This window comes from Clavelina lepadiformis, chromosome 4 (genome assembly GCF_947623445.1).
Source record: "Clavelina lepadiformis chromosome 4, kaClaLepa1.1, whole genome shotgun sequence".
Lineage (NCBI taxonomy): Eukaryota > Metazoa > Chordata > Ascidiacea > Aplousobranchia > Clavelinidae > Clavelina > Clavelina lepadiformis.
The window spans coordinates 8,453,454-8,477,025 of record NC_135243.1 but is presented as its reverse complement, the minus strand read 5'-3'; the positions used below and the strand labels follow the sequence as shown (position 1 = coordinate 8,477,025).

The window sequence follows — 23,572 nt, the reverse complement described above, 5'->3', positions numbered from 1 at the left end:
TTCTGCGTAAACCGCGCATCATAATCATAATGGAGAAATTCAATTTGAATTAAAAGTTAATGTATTCCTTATCCCCCTGTCGACTTCTATCTATACTTATTTTTCCATATCATGTTTTGTGGTAGATGATTTTTTATTTTATTTTATTTGCATGGACACAGGCTAACTAAGCCAAATACTTATCAACGGTCACTTTCACCCCATTGTCTACCTACAAAGCATTCTTTTAATCTTTTCTTACGCTAAGCACTGTTAGCTACGTTTTATATTAACCCACCTTTATTGCTTTCATAAATGACTTACATTAAGTACTAGCGTTAACAAAAACGCCGTACGATTGTTTTGCCTTGTTTGTCATCATATACCAGGTTGCAAACTGCTATCCTGTATAAGTCAGAATCTGTTGATATTGTAACTATCCCGATATAACTTCGATTCACAAATGGTACCGCATAACTTGCATACGACAAATGCAAGCAGAAAACGAGTTGGGGCGAATCGCGATATTAAGCATATTACTCAGACTGATCGAACTTTTATTTTCTTCTCCTGCATTATGCAAACCCTCTTAACCCTTACCCACCCTTATACTTACATTATCTTGCTATATAAATTCGGCAAACCAAACGCGTTGTCCGATATCATTGTGTCAAAATATTGAAATGCATTTAGATAATGGCAATCATTTCATTCAAACTGTTTGTGTTAGGTTTTGTGTGCAAGTACATTTACGATACTTTTATGTTACTTCGGTTGTGGTAAAAGTATATAAAAAAACATATCAAAATATTTAAAAACCCTTCTATATAACATAGCATTAGTGAAGAATGTTTACTGCTGTATTTTTTTCTTTTGCATATTCCATCTGTGTACGTTCGTTGACCGCATCAAAATTCTGGCTGGAGAGAAAACAAATTCTGCATTCACATTGCAAGCTGACAACAACAATCTTGCAAGCTGCCAACGCCAATATTCCTACCTCGAAGCTTTTTGGGTTAGGGGAGTTATTGTGGCATTCGGATAGCCTAATAATTGCAATAATTTATATAAATTGGCATTTGCATAAGTTTTTGCATTTTCTCCAGTTAGACAAAATTGAATATTAAAACGTTTGTATGTTTTATTCGAGTTAATCCCATATACAAACAATCAAAGTCCAAACTAACGTATGGACGGTAGTTGAAGTGTTTCAAATAGCATTGTTTTCACGGCGTAAAGTTTGAGTGTACTTGATGAAACATTAGATAACGTACAATATTGTATGCGACACGTGGTTTTATGGTAGCAATGATTGGTTCTAGTATCTTTAATCAAATCGTAGTTTCAAACCAACATGTGGCGTAGTTAAGTGTGTCAAGTGGTTTTCTGTACTGGTGTAAATCGATTGAATTCCTTGTGATAAAAAGCTTAGAATAACATGGACACATGTACACGTATGATAGCGAAGTTAAATTGGAAGCGCTGATTGGTCAATATTTTAGTATAAAAGCAAATGTTGGATTTAAATCGCTCTCGGCTCTTGGAAATTCTCTCTTCTCTGAGTTATTTCCCTTGTTCTGCTAAATTGAAGTTATTACTGAATTATTATGAAAGTGGGATCATGGTGTAAATATTGCTAATTCGATACAACTTATTCGGACAATATAACAACTAAACTTTATGAAGTTGGTGTTGATTTAAGAAGCAATATAGAGACAGTAAACGCAACGGAGTCAAAGACAATCATTAGCGGAGTCACGCAGTCAGACTTGGCTTAGGCCAGTCTAAAACCAATTCACCACACCCAAATCCCATAAACTAGTGAATAACTTTTGTCCTTAAAAATGCGATTAGTGAATTATAATATTCGTATGCAATGTTTGTTTCTTTAGAGTGCGAATACAAAAATAGAGAGACTCCCTTTTAGCTCGACTCACTCTAAAGCCACCACTGCTCTCACACACTTTTTGTTGTAATATTTTTCCGTTAACTAAACAATATCCATGCACCTATCTGTAAAGGTTTCCGTGCGAGATTACTGCATGTGTCTCTTTCTGCGGCTGTCATGTCCAACAGATTCAGTCTAGAATCAGCATTCAGCATGCTGAGCCGTTGTTTTCTTAAGTTCTTCTTCGACTGTTGTTGCCCTTGCATGCTGGTGAACTTTAGCAACTTCCGTTGTCAATGACATAACCTACTCTATCATTTGAAGTAAAACAGTTTCGGCTTTGCGGTGAGTCGTTATTTAAAGAGAAATAACCTGGTCGGATGGACGTAATTACCTTCTCGTAACAAAAGCAACATCGAAACCGCTTCGGTTTATTCTTTATTTCATCATAAGTTTGCGGTATAAACAATAATAGCATGGACATCTACAGTACTTAACAACGACAAAACAGTTAGAGCAATGTTAAGATATAATTGCAGAAAGTTCCAGTGATCTTTTATTCATAGCGTTCCTTTCGGTGGCGTATTACAACGAGGAAAGTTCGAACTACCATCGCTAGAGAACTGGCTGCAAGAGCAGTGCAACCTAACACAGAATTTGTTGTTTCAAAAGGAACCCTCCAGTTTCTCAACACCAGTCCGGACAATGCGAAAGTTAAGGTTGGGTAGATTGTCAATGTGTAGCGACAGTATTTCTCAAAAACAAAATTCTCTAACATGAACCAGACGATGATCAGCAGCAATGACACACCCAACAAAAAGTTTCCGGATGCTTGCGTAGAAATATTACCTGCATCGTTTATACCAATAATATTAAAATAAAAGAAACGGAATGGAAAACATCATAACGTTGTTAATGCACAACTGACAGGGCATGCTTTTCGCTTTTGACTGCATGCAAAGCTTTTAAGAATAGAAATACGCTTACCTCGACTAATGGGAGTTTCTGAATTGGGCGTGTTGTAGTAACACACGGCTACGTTGATATTGAGTAAGCTCGCTAACGTGATCCACGTTGATAATACAGCTAGTCCATTATGTACCATTATTCGAGCAAGGTGCAGCATTGCTGCAAAGTGAACAAAGTATTTCACGTTTAGGTATCATGAAAACGATAGTATGGAGTAAGTAGGCTATGCATGAATACTGTTGCAAGCTATTGGATTTCTTCAATAAGCAATATGGACTATACTACCGTGTTTGTTTATAATATGAAACACACCTTTGCAACGTTCTTGTAAATAACGTTTATCCTCTTCTATGGCTTTGTAAGACGCCCCGAGAGAGAAGTATGAAGCGAAAGTAGAAAGAAGAAGAAAGGTTGCTGAGAGTTCGAATATTTCCCGGTCGAAGGAAAAAAGCCATCCGACCAAACTACCAAATGTTAAAATCCATCCGCAAAGAAAAGACTAAAAACGTAATAATGTGAATAAAAACTAATAATGTGAACGAAGCTGCAAGGCATTTAGGCCTTACCAATATTTAGAGGTTCACTCTATTAACGTATATGTATACATGCGGTACGTTTTCTACAGCGAAATACCTTGGGCAATAATGGCTTTGGACGCAATATCGGGCTTTTGTTGGCCTTGAAACATAATGAAGCAACCATGTAGGAGGCGGAAAGAAAATTCCACAAATAAATCAACGGCCAAAGAACTGAAAAAACCCATCCGGCTGGAGTAATATTTATGGGGTATTTGCTGCTTAGTATTTCCATATTGTAATTATAAAGTTCTGCAAAAGTTTAAGACAAGAAATGTTTTAAAAATACAGTTGGTTTATTATTCTTTGCCATTTTTAAGGAAATTTTTTTAAATTTATTGAGTGAAAAGTATGTTTTAAAAAAGGATTTTACCCTTTGCCTGAAACAATGATATACAAGCGACGTTCCCAAAGTAGGATTGTATAATATTTTTTTCATAAATATTTCCATTAATTTCGCATTTAAAGACACACAGACCTAAAGTACTCAAGCTATTCTACTTACCAGGTGCAAGTAACATCACATTTCTTCCATGTGTGTTCAAACTGACGGGTATGCTGTTGAGGAAAGCAAATGTTGCAGCGGCGACCAACGTAACAAATGCCGCGAGAACCAAACAAATAGTTCCTACTCTTTCCAACGATTGCATTGTATAAAACACTGCGATTGCTTTTGCTGTTCTAAAACATAATTACGAATGGTTTTTTGAGCGATATGTATTGATTAAGTTAGACTGTAATTTGACATGCGTTGCAGACTATAGCTATATAGCTACAAAAAGTCTTGTGAACAAGAAATGCATAACAACACAAACAAACGGAAGCATATACAGTAGCGATATAAACCTTTCTAATATAGTGGTTACAAATTTCAGTTTATTGGCGATAAACATTTTCTAGATTTATTCGGGATATAATTTGAACTTCGTATATATAAAGAGTAGGCCTATGTAGTTCACTCTTTCGAGAAACAAGTATTATTTTGATCAACTGAAATTGATTTTTCTTTTAAAGCACAGAAAACATTTGCTGAATCTTAAATTTAGAACTGCGCTTATTTAAAATTTCGAGATTTATATAACCAACACTTTTTCGCAGCGTATCCAATTTTTGCACATCTTCATTCCGAACTTTAGCACGTGACCAAAGTTACGTAAGAGTTATGTAACTAATTCAAAACAGTAAAAGTTTTGTTAGATGTTGTCTCGTTTTTACCATTTTTGCGGAAAGCCCTAAAATGATAAAGAAAACAACGCATGGTATTTTCAAAGCAATTTATTGTTACAAAATCAGTTTTAGCAACATTATTAGACTTCGCAATGCCAAATCGATTTAAGTTGTTAATTTAAGCTGACATCGCGAAATTTAATAATTGCGACTTTTTGCGATTACCACACATTATTATCGCTATTGCGATAATAAGCACATCTTTATGCCTTGTTCTGTTTTGCGTTTTCCAGTCAAATATCAGTTTTGATCAATATTAAATTACTAATAGTTGCATTTCGGCAAAATTGCTTTCAACATAGCGTATCTAATGAGCACGAGCTTAGAGCATAAATAAATTGTGTATAAATAACCAACCAAGGTAAATAATATTTTAGCTCTAACCTGTCGTGTATGCTTCAAACTTTCACGAATTTCAGCAAGAAATACGCAAGTACCTAAATAACTCCTGTTAACCGTATCAATTCTGATGTCTCAATAGAAATATTCAATATTTAGCATTTTTACTCATGTCTGACTATCTCAATTTTGAGTTTTGCGTCAAAGTTGGCGTCAAGTGGTGGGCCAAAAATCTTCGTCTAATCTTAGTTACAGACAAATCTCATTTCACGGTTTGGGAAGATATAAACTCCTTTTTCTTTTGAGTTATTTTTATCCATTCGGTCTCTACTTACGCAAATTTGCAGTAGTTTTGACTTCCATTTTTTTTATTAAAACAACTTATACGATTTATTAAACAGAACCAAACATACAGTAATTCAAAATTTCTTAACCTGCATTTACTTTGGAGATTTACAAAAAAAAATTGTTTTAATTATTTTTCTTACTTCATAACCAAAGGCTGGGCGTATTGGCTGGTGAAGTTCATGTTTAGATAAGATGCCGAAACATAAAATTTATTTATCTTTTCAGCGAACGACAAACACTGTCGTAGAGGAAAATAAACACAAAAAGTGATTAACATAATGCCTTGGGTGAAAATCCGTTTGAAATGTAGACAAAAATGCACACTTCTTCATTTTGTGAATTCAAATGTTTCTTAGTAACGTCCAAAGTCAATAAATACGAGAAAATAATACCCAGTATGTTGTTTGTGGTTTAGCTTGAAGAAATTATACCCAAATTTATTTATATTCACAGCATTTTTTGCTCACAAATTCTTGTATCAAATTACTTTTTTTAAGAATCAAATTAAATTTTTGTCCTATAAATTATATCAAACTTGCTATAAATAGTAGCATTAAAAATGTAGCGATTTATGGCTATATGATTACTTCAATACATTACTGTTCATAAAAACAACTAAGTTTTAAAATACGTCATTTTTCTCTTTTCCGAGGCTATGTACTGCGGGGAGGGTGGATTGAAAGGCGTGAAATTTTCGGTTAACGGTTCGCTAACTATCTGGTCAAAGCATCAAACCGCTTGCGAAACCTTGTTTTGAGAAAACAACGCAGATTTCGTTTTGTGTTATTTTCTGTCGTCCTACTATTTCGTGGCCTCGGCCTACCTTGAACTATGAAACAAATTCTCCAAATACTTTTCAAACTCACCCAGCATTGTCAAATAATTATGTCGGCCATCGGCGTTCGTTCAGCCGCTAACGAAAAGCATGTACCGTTTAATGGAGAACAGCAAACGATGACAAGATAAGATGGTATCCTTAATAGACTCCTCAACGCATGAAAAGTGGACGCTTCCATCCTAAATATGGTATGATGACCTATACAGTACTGATTCTTATCTCTATAACTTTCTTCATAATGGTGTTTGACAAGCGATCTAGCGGGCGTCACGTATTTATTAACAAAATTTTTGTTACATTTTATCTTTGTGTTTTCTGTAAATAGCTGCATACCTTGCACAAACGAATAAAAACTTTCTTCTGTTTTATGAAAGTTTTACAAGTTTTTGATGAGTATAAGTTTAATGTTTCTAGACCTATTTCATAAACAAGTTAAACACATTACAAGTTACAGACAATTGATGGGGAATAAGAAATATGTCATGTAAAATAGAGGGATTCTATCAATATAATTATTTCAGTTACAACGGACGTTGTGTTTTTAACAAATGAACTAAGCAATTTTCAATTTGTATGTCTGTGCAAACTAATAGGAGTTATGGCTTAATTTTGTTTAAAAAACTTATTCAGGCTTTTTATCACCCACAAATTGGATTGAAAAGTTTTAAATGAATATCAGTGAAATGATTTTTGCAACGTTTTAATGCATTTATGTATGTTTATGAATATATTTATGATTGATGGCGAAAGATAACCTTGTAAATATTACCTTTATAACCTGCTAACCTAAAGTAAACAGTTAAACTTTGAAAGCTCCACCGCGCTCTTGATGGTGGTTTGTGATTTACCCGTCACACTAAGCAAAGTGATATATTTTTTAATAATCATCAGTTTAGTATTTGAAAAGTTTAAATTGTAAACACTACGAAACTTGATAATATTGCTAGTTCGGCAAAGAATTCGTAATCTTCATTAACTACACCAGATGTTTTGCGGCAAACGCATTGGCTACACTGTAAGGTCAAAGGGATTAATAACAACAATTTTTATTGAATTATAGTCTATATGCTCCATGCTGGGCGAAGAAAACTATCAAGAAAAACACATAATTTATACCTATATGTTTTTATTTATTTTTACTTTTTTTGTTGCATGCACAAGGAGACGTATACACTAAAGGAGGATACAGCACAGGAAATGAGGAAAAGAAGTTCATATACAATATAAATTATATTTATAAGTTACGTATGTATGGTTGTATAGTGAATGTCGAAGGCAATTCATTTTAATTTGCCGGAAGATTACAGTATGAAATCATCAGTAACTACGCACGAAAAAACATTTCAATGTTTTCCGATTTAGTGCAATGACCGAGTTTGCGTGCGAATGCGGATCATTCTGAGTTTGCAAACAAAAGTGCAGAATATGTTGTTCAAACATGCACTCAAACGACTTGACACACAAAGTAGGCAATTTGTAATAGCATTTTGGTATCTAACAAACATCATGCCTGTCTAAAGTGTAGCCGGTTACAAAGCACTTAATGCATCTTCCAATAAATGGTATAGACTACTGGCTGGCCCGATTGCCGACCGGAACCGTATTTTGGAAGGACAGGTTTTTGCATAAATATAGCAACCCATTAAAACTTGTGGGGGTGTTGTGTAAAAAAGCATTACACTGTGCTGCGTTAATTTTTAGGTTACTAAAGTATTGACGGTTCTTAGTGTACTTTTTGATGCTGAATCCAAAACTGTTATCCGTTTTCTTCAATCAGGTCTAGTTTTTTTGCAAATTGCATTTGAAATTTTTGACAACTTCAGCTTTCAGCGTTTGCGATTGAGATTTGTGGTGTCATAAAAATGATTTAGCTTTTGAATTAAGTTTTGATGAAACTTGAGTGACATCACAATGAGAAGAACATAACGAATGCACCTGGTGCTTGAAAAGTTAAACTTCTGAACTTGTTTTTACAGGCTAGTTTAGTGTGCAGTTTAGATGATTTGTTTTTACAGTACTGTACAATGAGAAAGTGCAAAAACGATCCAGACAGGTTCTGTTACATATGTGGCAAGGTCACCCTGCGCAGTCGCCAAGCAAAAATTACGCAGTTTGTTAAGAAAGCATATTATGCGTATTTTGGAGTAAAACTAGGCGATCAGGACAAGGCATTTGCTCCGCACATATGTTGTAAAGCCTGCGTTGAAAACTTGAGATTATGGAGCCTAAAGAAAATAAAGAGCCTTCCTTTTGGTATTCCTATGGTATGGAGAGAAGGAAAAGACCATGTCACTGATTGTTATTTTTGCATGACCAACTTACAAGGTATGCTGATACTTGCACTGTATGGAGGCATTTTCATTAATTGCTTGATTTAAGAATAAAAGTGTTCTTTTTCATTTTAGGAATAAACCGGAAGAACAAACAACATGTGAAGTACCCTGATGTTTCTTCAGCCATGAAACCAGTACCACACGGCCCTGGTATTCCTGTTCCAGAACCACCTGGAGAAATAAGTGAAATGGAGTGTTCTTCATCTGCAGAGAGCAAAGCAAGTGAACAAGACACATGGGATGCAGAGCAAAGTACAAGCCAACCGAAGCCTCTTACACAGCCTGAGCTGAATGACCTAACACGAGATTTAAATCTCACCAAAGAATCCGCTCAGCTCCTAGGATCACGACTACGTGAGAACAACTTGCTAGCTCCATGCACCACATATTTCTGGTATCGGTATAGAGATAAAGAGTTTAGAAAATATTTCAATTATGACGAAGACCATTCCCTAGTATACTGTCAAGATGTTTCAGGATTAATATTAGCTTTGGGCATAGTCTACAGTTCGGCAGAATGGCGATTGTTTTTGGACTCATCTGTAAAGAGTTTGAAGGTAGTATTACTACACAATGGCAATAAGATTGGTTCTGTTCCTGTTGGACATTCAGTGAAGCTCACTGAATGCTATGAAGACATGAAATTCCTTTTGAAATCTCTTCAGTATAGCCAACACAAATGGAAAATATGTGGAGACTTAAAAATGATTTCAATACTTCTTGGGTTACAGGCCGGTTACACTAAACATCCATGTTTTTTGTGTCTGTGGGACTCGAGGGCTGATGATCGCCACTACACACAAATTAGCTGGCCACCCAGAACAAGTTTTACACCTGGTTTTAAAAATGTCAAATTTGCTTACTTAGTTGATCCACAAAATATTCTTTTGCCACCTCTCCACATTAAACTTGGTCTCATGAAAAACTATACCAAAGCACTTGATAAGGATGGCCCAACCTTCAAGTTCTTACAAATGAAATTTCCCCGTATCTCTGAAGCGAAGCTACGAGCAGGAGTCTTTGATGGGCCACAGATCCGTGAGCTGATGAAAGACGAAGGTTTTGATGCACACATGAGTGCAGTAGAAAAAAGAGCATGGACAGGATTTCGAGCAGTAATTTCAAACTTCCTTGGAAAGCATAGAAGCCCTGATTATGAAGCACAGGTTAAAGAGCTGCTTGAAAGTTTTCAATCCCTTGGAGCCCGGATGTCTGTAAAAATGCACTTTCTGAGTTCGCATTTAGATTACTTTCCTGACAACTGTGGTGACTACAGCGAAGAACAGGGAGAGAGATTCCACCAAGACCTTCGCCATATGGAAGAAAGGTACCAAGGATACTGGGATGTAAACATGCTTGCAGATTACTGTTGGTGCTTAAAAAGAGATCTTCCCAATACCACACATAGAAGAAAATCTTTGAAGCGACACTTTTTGTCAGCATAAATCATTTGTATTTATATTGTTATTGCATTTAACGTCGTAATATCATCATGTGCCGCACAACGCTTTCTGTGTTAAGCTATTTCGAACACTTCATTTTTATTTCACACATTGATGTTGGCAAGTATTTCACATTTAAAACACATTTGTGATGTGAAGTGTTTACGTGTCTATAGTGTAACATATTAACTTCTACTTTTAAGTTGAGCGCCGTTGAACAAAATTATGTGTTAGGAAGCTTTCTTGGTTAGTTGTAAGTGCCTTTATTTCAACTGTGTCATTATATTTTTTTAGTATTTAAAATGGCTGTCATTGCAAAAACCTTACATTCAAATAAAAATACCATCTTGCGAAAATTGACAACATGCATGACCAATTAAGCTACCCCAGAAATTAGTTTCTTTGTGCACAATAATGACCAAAGCTAGCATAATTAAATATGTGATAGAAAAAAAACTTGACCTGATTGAAAAAAACTGGTTGCATTTTTGAGTTCAGCGCAAAAAATCGATTCAGAAACAGTTAAAACATCTTTGACCTATGAAAAAAAATTTTCAAACGCAGCACAGTGTTATTCAAACTCTTTTCGTAAAGGTAGGACACAAAAGTTAACTTTAGAACGACAACCTATAGTGAACCCAATTCCAGAAAATAACGTGCAGTCATTTTCCTACGATTGGTTAGTGAATAAATTATTAACTGATTTCAGTACTCTGTTTTTGTCCCTGGTACAACCCGCTTGGACTGCAATAACACGAAATACTTTCCCAACATTAACAAAGAACGATTTATCGGAACTCAACGGTTACTTGTTATCTTAAGCGTTACTATCGGTCACCTACCGAGAATAACCTTTCAACAAAGTTTGTTCACCATGCACGTGCTATTTCAATCTTTGAATGTAGCACGTGCCACACGTAAACAGTGCACAAGAATTTTAAGCCCAAATAAACAACCACAAGCATTAATACCATTTGCTCAGTCTTATAGAGGTTTTCGACAAGGTTATTTTCTGCCATTGATCGGCGGTAACCATACATCAATAAAAAAATTTGAAAATATTTTACAACGATTTAATTTACTGCATTTTAAAAATAATTAACTTTTTTTCGTTGTATGCCCAAACCGAATCAGTAGTCTATTGTTGTAAGCCCAAATCTGATATGCTTCTCTATATTCCATTTTCAGACAGATTCAAGTCGTAGCTATTTGCAAATGAAGATATCCATAATTTTTTTTGGTATTCTGTACAAAGTATTTTTAGTGCTAAAGTAATTTTAACTACATCCTTAACCAGAAACGTACTTATTTGCCTGAAAAATGTTTACACTGGCCTGGCAACGGCTTTGTAGATGTGAAAAGGTGATTTGACTTATGACGGTATCTTTACTTAATTTACCTGTTGAACTATCTGACTCTATTGTTGGTGCAGTTAGAATGTACTAAAGCATGTCAAGGATGTAATGTCAACCAGTTGGAAAACGCATTGCAAGAAATGGTTCAATGTTATTAGAAATAGCCACCCAAGCCGCTATAGATAAGTTGGACGATGAAAAAGCTCGTCCAACTTATATTCGAATATATTTCAGTATTTAAATGGATTTGTTTTAGCCTTTTAAGAAGTTGAAGTGCCTAAAAGTTTTAAAAGTTTTCTCTGTTTTTACATTTTTGAGCTGTGAATCTATCGCTTTCCGATGCGAGCACAAAATCAAAGGCACTGTACTGACTCTTGCTGTCATCTAGTGGACGTCGATATCGGCCAGCCGATTTGTACCTGAATTTCATAATCAATGTTTAAAAATGTAGAAAAGTTTACGTCAAATAAAAGCCGAAAGGATCCAAGCGTCATCAACAAGAAACTGGTACAAATTGTGTAATCCTTTCCATAACGTGATCAGGTTATCGTAAAAAATAAACTGTGGCAAACACAAGTGAATAAAGCATAACAATGATAATGATCCTGGATGGATTTTAAAAGGACCCATGTCATTTGCTGTATGGGCATCAAATATAGCTATAACGATACAACCATAGGTAGGTAGTATCTCGGTACTAGAGTACCGAATTATTGTACAGAATCTCTGCACCGAACAACTTTTTTCAAGAAATTTCTGTCGGTCCCGGTACTCGGTACTTTTTACATGATTATTTCAAAATTTTAAGAAGTATGTTTTCAAAAATACATGTTAATTAATCCTTAATACCAATGTTAGCTTCTGTTCATCTTTTTAAATCTAGAAATTTGAAGCAAAATTGCAAGCGATTAAGGTCACATATGTTTTGACCTGGGATAACCTTTACTGGAGGTATAACAGCGAAAAACATTGCATTTGCAACAGCATCTTTTGCACAAAAATACCGAGTACTGACAAAGTAGGACTACTTTAAAATAGTACCGAATACCGGAACCGTCAGTACATTTTTTCCAACTACTTGTACCGTTACCGACGGTACTTTCAAAGTACCGACTGCCCACCTCTGCATGCAGCATAGAGATAACACTACACTTATGACTGAGGAATTTTGTTAAACCTGCTGGTACACTTGTTAATAGCTTGAAAATAAGCATGAACTTTAACTTTATAAACGTCAAACAAGAAAAATGCAAATCTGATCGACTATCTTTGCTGATACCAATAAACAATTTTCTGTCACAAATTCTATTGTAGCCTATAGCAAAGTTTCTTGCTGGGCTTTATGCTTTTCCCATGATTTCAGAAAAACTCTACTTTGCTGTAAAAGTGTGCAAAGTGTAAAAGTAAAAAAGGTCATTTTTCTCGCTTTGGTAGTTGATAACTTTTGATATTGTGTTATATGCTCAAATAGTTCCGTGACCATACTTTCAGAGAAAATATTTACAGCGGTTCAGGCAATTCATTGCACAATTACACATTAAAATGTTTTGTTTTTGTTTTGTGGCGAACGACAATAAGGTACAAACTGAAGACTATGATGTAAAAAGTTGTACTTTGCAGTTTGAACCTGGCTCGTTTATTACACATGTTAAAGCAGATTACGATTTTTCAGCTTGCTATAGCTTGAGTACAGCGTATTTTTATAATCATTATGTGATGAACTTGGTTTGCTGGTTACGATTGTCCAGATAATCCAACCATTACAATGGTTATGAGTATGGCTAGTAAATGAACTGGCTATTTAATGAGTCTCGATTCTCCAGTCGTTAATATCTTTTCACAGCCAGGTTCATCTACTGATGTAGAAATAGCAGATCAATTCCAGGGATATTGAAATTTCATCGTCAACTTTCAATTGAGACCTGAATGCGTCTTATGATAAGATGCCTGACAGATTTTAATACCACTCTTGTACTTTTGTTTCAATGGTTTTATTGATAAGTATTGCTTACAGAAGTCTTGATAACTACAGACTTGATTGCACTGTAAGTAGGTAAACTGTTGGTGGATGAACACAGAAATTTATCGTAGAAGAATTAGAATGAATGAATATACTGACAATATGTACAAGTATATATACACGTATTACAGCAATAAATAATCAGCAAGCATTTCTCACGCGCATCGGAAGATGGTCATAGCAATACGTCGATATATTTGGTACAATTTTGCTGAGAATAATGAGAAAAAATATACCGGAACCTGAGAAGCCTGATACTGAAATTAAGCAAGATGGTTCAAGTGGGACATTTATACCAAATACACTACAACATATGACCTATAAATATGACATAAAACTGCAGAGAAAGGGTATCTGGAAATAATTCATCGCGCATAGACTAACTACACTGCTAGAGCTAACTTTAGATATAATACCGTACAGTAGCATGGCTGACGATCAAACTGCAAGCTTATTGCACTGATGTGAAGTACAAAAATAGCCTATACAGGAGCCAGGATTTGGGGAAAATTTCATACAACAAGACACAGCTCAAAGCGTAATGATAAATACAGGATCGTCAATGATGTAAAAACTACTGTAAGCGTGGGAGATTATACTCCCAAGGATATATTACATATTATATATATATTATTATATTATAAACATATATTATAGATATATTATATTTTAGATATATATTATAGATATACTATAGATATATTATTATATTATAGATATATTATAGATATATATTATAGATATAGCCTACTATAGATATATTATAGATTTATATTATAGATATATTATATTATAGATATATTATTATATTATAGATAAATTATAAATATATATTATAGATATATTATATTATAGATATATTACTCCCCAGGATTCAACTGAGTGAGCAAGGAGAACGAAGTTGAATTCTTAACCACAAACTAAGATTTGAAATGTGACCTTAGCATAACGAATATCAACTGTAGCACAAAAAATACATAAATCGCGAATGAACACAATGTTGATTTTACATAAGAGTAATAATGAAGAAACACAATTAATACAAGAACACAATTAGCATTTTATACTAACAAAATGAATGTTAAGATATACAGCATGAAGTAGCCTATGTAGCCTACATATAGAATAATTCATAGTGAAGTGGAGAGATCAAGATAAAGTTACTTGGTATGGTCATTGCTAGAGTCATGAGTTTGATGACTAGCATTACTTTCAGGCTTATCAACTGGGGTAGGGTCGTGAGGTTTACTTGTAAAAAGATTAATGCGTGACCGAATGATGGATCGAAGCATTGGAAAATCAATAGAACCAAATCGTAAATACAGTGCTCCAAATAAAACTTAGTATCAAAAAAATGAATAGGATCACACTCAAAATTGGTGATGTGATACCTGACAGCATTTGCAAGAATACACTGTGGAACGTGTGGTCGACGGTCTGTTGTAGATAAGACGTGTCAGCTTTTATCTCGGGATCTGATCTCCACGAAACAAAACAATAGAAATTTCGCTCCCAGTATACTATGGGGATTGCGAGGTTTATTGTATTAGGTTGGCCCAAAGGCTTTAGTCTTTCTTTTATAACTCTGTGATAATATTGTGATTATAACCAAAACTAATATACAGATTATGTGAGATTTACAATTCTAATACTTATGCGTCGTTTTAGCAAAGAGTAACACGACCCGCAATCATTTCCTGTACCATTGTTGTGACGTAATATTTTGCCTTTCTCGTACGCGTACAGTTTGTCGAAAATAAGTTTGTTAGCGTAGGACAGTACGAATTAGCAAGTCTGGGAATAATCAGCAATCAGCAATTTAATGCAGTTGAATATAGCTAAGCCATAATGCTATTACATTGACTGTTGAATGAAGTGCTGTTGATGTGCCAATGTTCTGTCAATTTGTAATCGTATAACGAAGAAACAATATAACCAGTTTATACAATCAACAAATTTGTGCAAACTACTGAACAGTACAACCTAAGATAAGCTCAGTGTTAAGTCAGACAACTCTGCTTGTCGGCTTCACAAGACAATCAGCTTTTAGCTGAACAATCGAGTCTAGGATTGATTAAGCAAACAACGACCTTGAGGCTCATTATATCGATGACAATAAACATTCAGACAATCAAAGATTGTATTGGAGTGACTGGTACAGTCAAGTTCAACTACAATAACCAATCATTCCATTACAACTCTATGACTATTCTATTTTTGATTCTGTTGTTTCTGCTTTCTATGATTGTTTCTTTAAGTCAGCCCAACGTTCATAAAGTCCAAATTCTTATTTCCAAATGTAGTCGTAATTACATCAGAAGCGATTTCATATCCATTTCAAAACTCGAATAGAGCTAATGACTTGAATTGAAGGATGGGGTAAAAAGGAAAAATGCTCGCTTTGAACAAAGCCTCAGTTTTTATATCACCAAGCTCAGCCAATCAGGGAAAGACACTGTTATTTATGTCATGATACGTGTACAAAACTATTTCATAGTAATAACTAAAAATCTAACATATTCTACGTCACTGAGATTCTTTACCACAAGTTCCATCTAAATTCGTACACTCCGAATATATGACGCCACTTAAAAACACTTATATACTGGGACAAATATGTCGGTTTTAGGAAATAAATGTTTGAATGACATGATTAACCAAGGAAAGTACAGCTTTCTTAATAATACATTTTATCCAGCTGGAGAACACACAATCGCTTATTAAAATGCCCATTATATAAATTATTACAATTCACTATTACAATCGCCATAATACATTCAAATGTCGCGGGCCAGCGTGACATTTGACGAAATTAGCCTACACGATTTTTTGACCAAAAAGGCACAGTCTAACCTGGTCAGTGGTAAACTAAATAAAACTTGTTTTACATTCCAAACAAATAACGCCGTCATTTCTACAAAACTTTCAGCAGAAAGTATTTTTAAGTAGTAGTATTTTTATTGGAAACACGTCTTGACTTACGGGCGCTATGATTGTGCCAGAAAGACAGTAATGAAAATCAAATATCATAGAAATCTCAAATATAGAATAAAGAGTTCGTGGAGAGACTTTAGTGAATATAACGGTTAACCAGATGAACGGTGTGACGTTCCAGATCTGTCCGTCATCACGTTGGTTTTAGCAAATAAATAGGCTAAGTTTATGCCATGAGTACAGGCTGGTTAGTGTCAGCTACAGCCTAGCACTAAAGGCGTCGAGCTTGACCAATATAAATACATCGCCTAACTTTTCACTTAAATATAAGATACTTTAATGCTGGTTTCGATTAAATACAATCTTTTGTTAGCCTCATACGCATGTCAGCCTATTGAATCAAAAACTACTCTGTGGGTACTTTCACGACGTCACAAAATCACGCAAGTTACCAAAACTGTCAATAAGTAGGAAAAAGTGTCTTAGTCAATATGCACTAACTTGCTACTTCTTTACGTATTAAGTGCACCGGAATTAACTCTAGCAACCTACTTCAAGTTACTGTTACATCCGATATGAACCTAAACCTGAATAGATTAGCCGAATATCTCCTGTGTGGAAAATTTGGGCAAACGCAAATACCAACAACGGCAAACCTGAATACAATATTACTTATAAATTTAATGACTTTGTTGAGAAATGATGATAAATTTTTCCTGGTAAAGCGAAAGGAAAGCTAACATTTTTTACTAGAGGTTATTGACTTTAAAAAGGATTTTTGCTTTTTAAACCACCTTTTCATAGTTAAGTTTTAGCAATTATGTCATGTTAGAAACAAGATTTGGCGACTTTGTGATCAAATTTAATCATTTGTGCTGATACGAATCGATTGGAGATTTGTTAGTGTCGACCTTGATATTTGAATTTGTACGAATCCGAATAATCATCCTCACGGAAAATCCCTCCTAATCATATGTGGCTGCGAAAGGTTACATGACGTTATACTTGTTCCTAGTTTCGGAAATCCTCAACATTCTATCAGCTCAGGAACACTCTCGTCAAGAATTTTTTAGATTCGCCACTGCTACAGAGCCCACCACTTCTTTTTTTTGCTAAAAAGAGAGTAGATTTTTTCTGCGAAAATGTTCTTGTGCTTATCCTTAGTAACATTATTGAGTTCAAATTAATGATTGTTATTTACTTTCACTGGTTGGTCTGTTTACAATTGTAGTCCAAGCGGCCGGCTCATATGAAGAAGTGAACTTTACTTTGTGCAATTTAATGTGATTTTTTTATATATTTGATATGTTTTAAACAGAATATCTTTCATTTTGCAAACATACCTTTTAATGTAAATTTACGCACAATAAGAATTATTGATGTGATCCAATTTTTCCTTGCCATCTTTGAGTGGCTATTTTTGAGAAATATGGTTGCTATGTTTATCAAAAGAAGAGCTTTTGTTAAAAAGTGTTAGCAATTGTAGTGTATACCAAATTACTGTAAATAGTACCACAAGAGTAGCTACGCACATGTTATATGCCCATAGGTGTCGTGTTTCGGACTACATATGTCCCTTATTGGAGTACGGTTTATATAAATGTAGACATCTACAGTAGTCGCTGCTTTATAAAATTATAAGCCCAGTCGCCTATTAGGCCCAATTCAGAACGGTCCCGATTTACTCCATTTTTTCCTGTAGTAAAATGCACTGCTTTTAAAGCTTAAAACTTTGTCTAATAAACCCATTTTCGGAGAGATTTTGCATAATTTGAGCGTGAGTACATAGGTGATGATGATTTTGCAGTAGTGTACTACGGTAGACTATACATTAAATGCAACCAAGCAGCGTATTGTTTCTGTACACCCTCAATATGCGCGGCAAACTAACTACAGTATCCCATGCAACTGTTGTGTCACAAGCTTGATCGGGTCCTTACTCATACTGTGATGTACTATAACTGTTGCGGTGTGTGAAAGATTCAGAATTTAAAATACTACGGTAAAGTGAAAACTTACCAAATATGCAGCCAAAGTTGTTGCATGCAACAACAAACTTACCTGTTGTGTGTGGCTATTGTGTACAGTCATTTATAAGCTCTAGATTGACAAAAACACACAATCCGCTTTATAAGCCCAAGCCCATCCGCTTAACTTCTTGTGGCTTTGTTATTTAAATAAGGTATAATTCTAAATAAAATATATATATATACTTTAATGAGGGCCATATATTTTGCAATCGCAATTTATTTCGTAGCATGTCTGGTATTATTTGGTAACAAGGTGACTGGTCAAGGAAGTTTTTTATTTTATTTTGTGATTAACACTACAATTTCACAAACACTTACAATGAAAATATAAACTGGAGAAGCTGAATTATATTGAAAACATTTTTACATAAAAGTTTTAAACTGTCATTTTGGCCTTCTACATAATTGAGGTCCTGGAATAAGGTATTGCTATGTCTGGAATCATGTACTGATATTTCGTTGACGTGAAGCAAAAGTTCAAGCACTTTTGCTCAGTAAGTATTTTTTTTTGGCTGTCCTATATGTATATAAGTTTTTCATGCGTATATGTATGTTTTTTAGGGTTAGAATTTCTTAGGGATGTCAACTGGTGTCGTGATCCGATTGAGGAATCTTCCTCTTGTTGCGGGGACAATAGACATCCGAAATTTTTTTGGTGGTCTGCAAATTCCAGATGGAGGTGTTCATATCATTGGCGGTAATGATGGCACTGCGTTCATTTTATTTGCTACTGACGAAGATGCAAGACAAGCAATGCTTCGGGATGTTGAGATTCTTTGTGGATCCAAAATAAAGCTCACTCTCAGCAGCCATACAGAAATGAAGAATGTCATTGAAGACAGCCAGAGAATATGTGAAGAACTAAGAGGTCATCGCCTGCCAGAACCACCTATCACTAATCTTTCGGGTCATTCAACAGCCTCAGGATATCAAACAAATCAGAGACATCCCCAAGCAAAAGCACCTAGTCCAAAGATTACTCCTGAAATGCCAGATATGAATGATGTACATGTTGAAATCAAAGGAATGCCGTTTAGTGTGAATGAAAATGACATTATTTACTTTTTTTCTCCCTTATCGATTGTTGCAGTGCGTTTTATGCTTGATGAGAAAAACAGGAAAAATGGTACTGGCATTGTTAAATTTGGTTCTGCATTGGAAAAACGTGAAGGTATGAAACGAGACAGAAAGTATATAGGAAGCAGATTTGTTAAACTGACATCCATTACCGAAAGAAAATGGCTGCTTGCTAGCTCTCAGCCTTGCGAAACAATTCGACTGGGTCCAAATGGGAATCGTAAAAGAACCCAATCAAGTATCTCACCTAATGAAGTAACCCCAAAACGATCGAGAGCATTTTCACCTATTAAAATGGACAACTGTGTTGAGGTGCGTGGTTTGCCGCCAACTGCAACCATTAAATCTGTCGGTGACTTCTTTCTTGGGCTACGTTTCCTGGATGGTGGGCTGTTTGTGGAAATGGACGGTAGCGTCTGCAGAGGGAGTGCTTATGTGGAATTTAGTTCGTATTCGGATTACAAACAAGCACTTGACAAGGATGGTGACATGTTGAATGGAAAGCAAGTGCGTGTCATTGGGCTACCTAAACAGAGTATGATAGATCAAATACGCCACCATAAGAAATATATCAAGTCAAAGCGTGAGGAAGAATACAATCGTGAACGAATGCAGCAAGAAAAGGAAAAGAAACTTCGTGAAAGAAAGATGTTGGAAGAAGAAAATCTGCAAAAGAAACGTGAACATCAGCTTCGAAAACAAAAAGAAATGGATGAGTGGCTGCGACGACAACATGAAAAAGAAGAAAGTGGACGCAAAAGGCTTGAACTGGAAAAACAAATTACTTCTTCGGATATTAGCAGGCAAAAACTGATCGAGCAAATAAGATACGAAGAAGAGCAGAATTTACGTGAGGCACTTGTTAAAGAAGAGCTGCAAAAGCAAATTGAAGAGGAACGGATGAAGTTGTCCAGAGAAGATGTTGTCACGGGAGCGGGAGAAATGGACATTGAGGAAGACAGCAGCAACACAACATCCAATATTGTAACAAGTATGCCTTTGGTTGGACAGTCAGCCCCCAATATCATGCAAGCATCACCGGCTGGTTTTCCAACTATATTTAGTAGAGGTAACTCTGGCACCATGGTAGCACCAACTGTGCCAATAGGACTTAATCCATCATTACCAGTAGTTAACCCACCCTCTTTTGGTGTACCCAGTGTACCAACATTACAGTCAGGATTTCAAAATAACCTTCCGCCAAATTTATTGTTAGCTAAACCTGCAATTTTAAATACTGCTCCACCTTCTATTGTAAGCCCACCTCCAATGCCACCTCCCCTAGGCCCTCCACCCCCAGTACCTCCAGTAATGATACCACCAGGTGCAAATCTTCCACCTGCACCATTTTTAACTCCTCAGCCTGCAAATCGTCAACTTCCTCCAACTAATGAAGCTATCACATCCAGTAATTTTGTAAGAATAGCCAACTCTCCTTACAATGCGAATGAAGATGCTGTGCGAAATTTTTTTCAAGGTTTAAAAATATCTAAAAATGGCATCCAGTTTGTCAACAAAGCTAATGGAGACAGATCTGGCCACATTTTTGTGAAGTTCTCCTCATCGGAAGATGCTGCAAAAGCTGCATTGAAAGATGATCAAAAATTCATGGGTCGCAGTGTGTTGGTTAAACAAGCAACAATGTCCAATTTCGGACAGATATACACCAAAATTACAAAAGGTGGAACATTCAAGCCAATATTTGATAACGATGATAATGATGAAAGCTTCTTTACCAAGAGAATACTGGACGATAGAATGACCTGCGTATGCATTGGTAATGCTCCACCTAACACAGTAGAAGAAGATGTAATTAATATTATGGGTAATATTAGGTATGTTCCTAATAGGGTAGTCGTAATACGTAATCTTGAAGGAAAATGTAAAGGAGAAGTTTACGTTGAGCTCATTAACTCTGACGAATGTGTTAAAGCAGCTAATTTACATGGCCAGGTTAAAATTTCTGGGGAAATAATTAGAGTGCTTCCTTTAACAATACAAGCAATGAACAATGATATCCGTGGCCATGAAAAGAAAGTTGCAACACAAAAGCAGAACTCAAACAATGCTGGCTTTCAAAACAGTAAGCCTCAAAGCAATGGTTCTGGGAAAAAATTTGAAAGTTCACCCCACTATCATGACAGGCATAATATACCACCATGGAGGGCACCAGCAAACAGGCTCCGACCAAATGATGTTCCAAGATTTGATGGCCCGCCACCCCCATTTCCGCCTCCAATTTCACCAGCTGGTCCTCCAAGAGGAGATTATTTTGGAAGGCCAATGATGGATTCACATTTACCTTCATTTCCCGATGACCTATTGAGAATGCCCCCACCTTCGATGATGGACGTACCCTTTGGAATGCCACCTCCTCCACCCTTGGGTCCAAGATTTCCAATGAACGGTCCTCCATTCCCTGTTAACCCTGCTCTAATAGTAACAGTGAAAATGAGTAATCTTTCTTTTTCTGTTACAAGGGAGGACCTCATAGAGTTTTTTGCTCCATTTGACGTTCTTCCAGACTCAATACGTCTGATGTACAACAACAAGGGGAAGCCAACCGGTGATGGTATTGTATCTTTTCCTAACATTGATGCAGCAAGAGCGGCCGTAGATAAAAGAAATTCGCAGCCTCTGCTTAAACGTAAGATCAAGCTTTTATTGCACTAAACACGCCAAAGGCAATCATTTCTACTTCATGATTGGGAAATGTTCCAGTTGTGTAGTTACACTGTAATGACATCTTTCGAACCATTTTTCGTAAACACCATATGCGAATGCAAAACTTTATGAAGACATGATGAAAACATTTTGTTAACTAATTAGTCTTTGAACCATTTTGTCAATTTGCGGCCATAGCAGCTAATCATGTGGGTTCTATTTTAAATTAGACAACTTGCTGTTGTCTTCATCTTAGCACAATGTGTATATACTCACATTTATTTCATACTTTGTTTCGGACATATGACTACAATGTTGAGCACTAAACTGGCCTTGCATTATTATTATTGAGCATTATCTATGTTGGTTTATTTGGAATTGCACCCATGCAAAATTTCTATAATACATTATCAAATGAAAAAACTTTTTTGACAAAATAATCTTCGGCCTTCAAGATAATAACTACAACAAAATTATGCTCATGGGTGCAATACTGTACAACATTTACGGTGTATAAATGTTACGTTTCTTTTAGCATGATTTTATTCTGTTTTATGGTAGCTATTAAGCTATAGCTATGGTATACATATAATGGAACAAGTGTGAAATAACACTTGGAAATTGTGTAGATGATACAGACAGTGAAATATGAGTTAGTATGATTTTAATGATTAATATAAGTATCTATGGCATATAAATAAACTATTTTCTGATTAAAATGTTATTAAGTGTTTTTTCTGGAATAACTTATATTCTTATATAAGACTTATATATTATAACCTATGATGCCTACATGGTTTGAAACCATTTACCTGGTTAAAACTGTTTGTCAGATTGGTTATAATTTGATTTTATCTGCGATTTATTGTTTTTGTGGACATAGTTATACCATATTAACTTTACCAAAAGGGTGCTAACACGTTTCGGTAATGTTCGTTAACTGCTATAGTTGAAATTACTACATATATATTGAAGCTTCCACATAAGTTATCAACATTCTGCCATGTTTATTTTTATAAACTTAATCATTGATTCATTTTAATTTAATTGTGCAAAAACATTTCGTTGCCTGAGTTTTGTGTTTTTGGTATGTAATTGTTTATTTTGTTGCTGATTTTTTGCATCTGCTGTGTTTTACTTTGGATCTGGAAGAAGATGTCATGCATCTTGGTATGGTAAAGATGAGCTGATTTTCAATTTGCCTTGTATCCTATAGTAAAATATCATACAAATAAAAGCTTGACATTGAACGAATTGTTTAGACGTACAGCTTTAATTATAGAAACGATGTTTGTATAAACTGCTTGTAAATATACATTCTGAGTTACGCTATGTCTACTGTTCTTTTCTGTGATGAATTTTTCTTATAGGGTTAGATTTGCTACAGAACCAGCTATGCTTAAGAACTAAGTGAATTACAGAATGTAACTCTAATTTGTAAATAAGTTACATCTTTATACGTGTTCAAGGTCTTGTTTGAAATCAGTTTGGATGATGTCAAAATGGCACAAAAACACAACTGTTGAAAAGTTTCGATTAAAATAGTATAAAATG

At 35.3% G+C, this 23,572-nt stretch overlaps 3 protein-coding genes across 3 annotated transcripts; 2 read left to right on the top strand and 1 right to left on the bottom strand.

The window, feature by feature from the left end:
* Positions 1 to 2,282: 2,282 nt before the first annotated feature.
* On the bottom strand, positions 2,283 to 5,254 carry LOC143452257 (uncharacterized). The gene is made up of 6 exons (XM_076953149.1): positions 5,023 to 5,254; positions 3,917 to 4,092; positions 3,470 to 3,663; positions 3,149 to 3,335; positions 2,855 to 2,995; positions 2,283 to 2,716 (listed from the first exon to the last, which is right to left on the bottom strand). Exons 2-6 carry the CDS (start codon positions 4,059 to 4,061, stop codon positions 2,424 to 2,426), a joined length of 960 nt encoding a protein of 319 aa, XP_076809264.1. The 5' UTR covers positions 4,062 to 4,092; positions 5,023 to 5,254; the 3' UTR covers positions 2,283 to 2,423.
* A 2,587-nt stretch (positions 5,255 to 7,841) lies between these two features.
* LOC143452983 (uncharacterized) lies at positions 7,842 to 9,941 on the top strand. Its single transcript, XM_076954139.1, has 2 exons — positions 7,842 to 8,488; positions 8,569 to 9,941. Exons 1-2 carry the CDS (start codon positions 8,188 to 8,190, stop codon positions 9,939 to 9,941), a joined length of 1,674 nt encoding a protein of 557 aa, XP_076810254.1. The 5' UTR covers positions 7,842 to 8,187.
* A 6,449-nt stretch (positions 9,942 to 16,390) lies between these two features.
* LOC143453300 (uncharacterized) lies at positions 16,391 to 23,350 on the top strand. The gene is made up of 2 exons (XM_076954579.1): positions 16,391 to 18,771; positions 18,839 to 23,350. The coding sequence occupies exon 2, from the start codon at positions 18,857 to 18,859 to the stop codon at positions 22,025 to 22,027; it is 3,171 nt and encodes a 1,056-aa protein (XP_076810694.1). The 5' UTR covers positions 16,391 to 18,771; positions 18,839 to 18,856; the 3' UTR covers positions 22,028 to 23,350.
* The last annotated feature ends 222 nt before the right edge of the window (positions 23,351 to 23,572 follow it).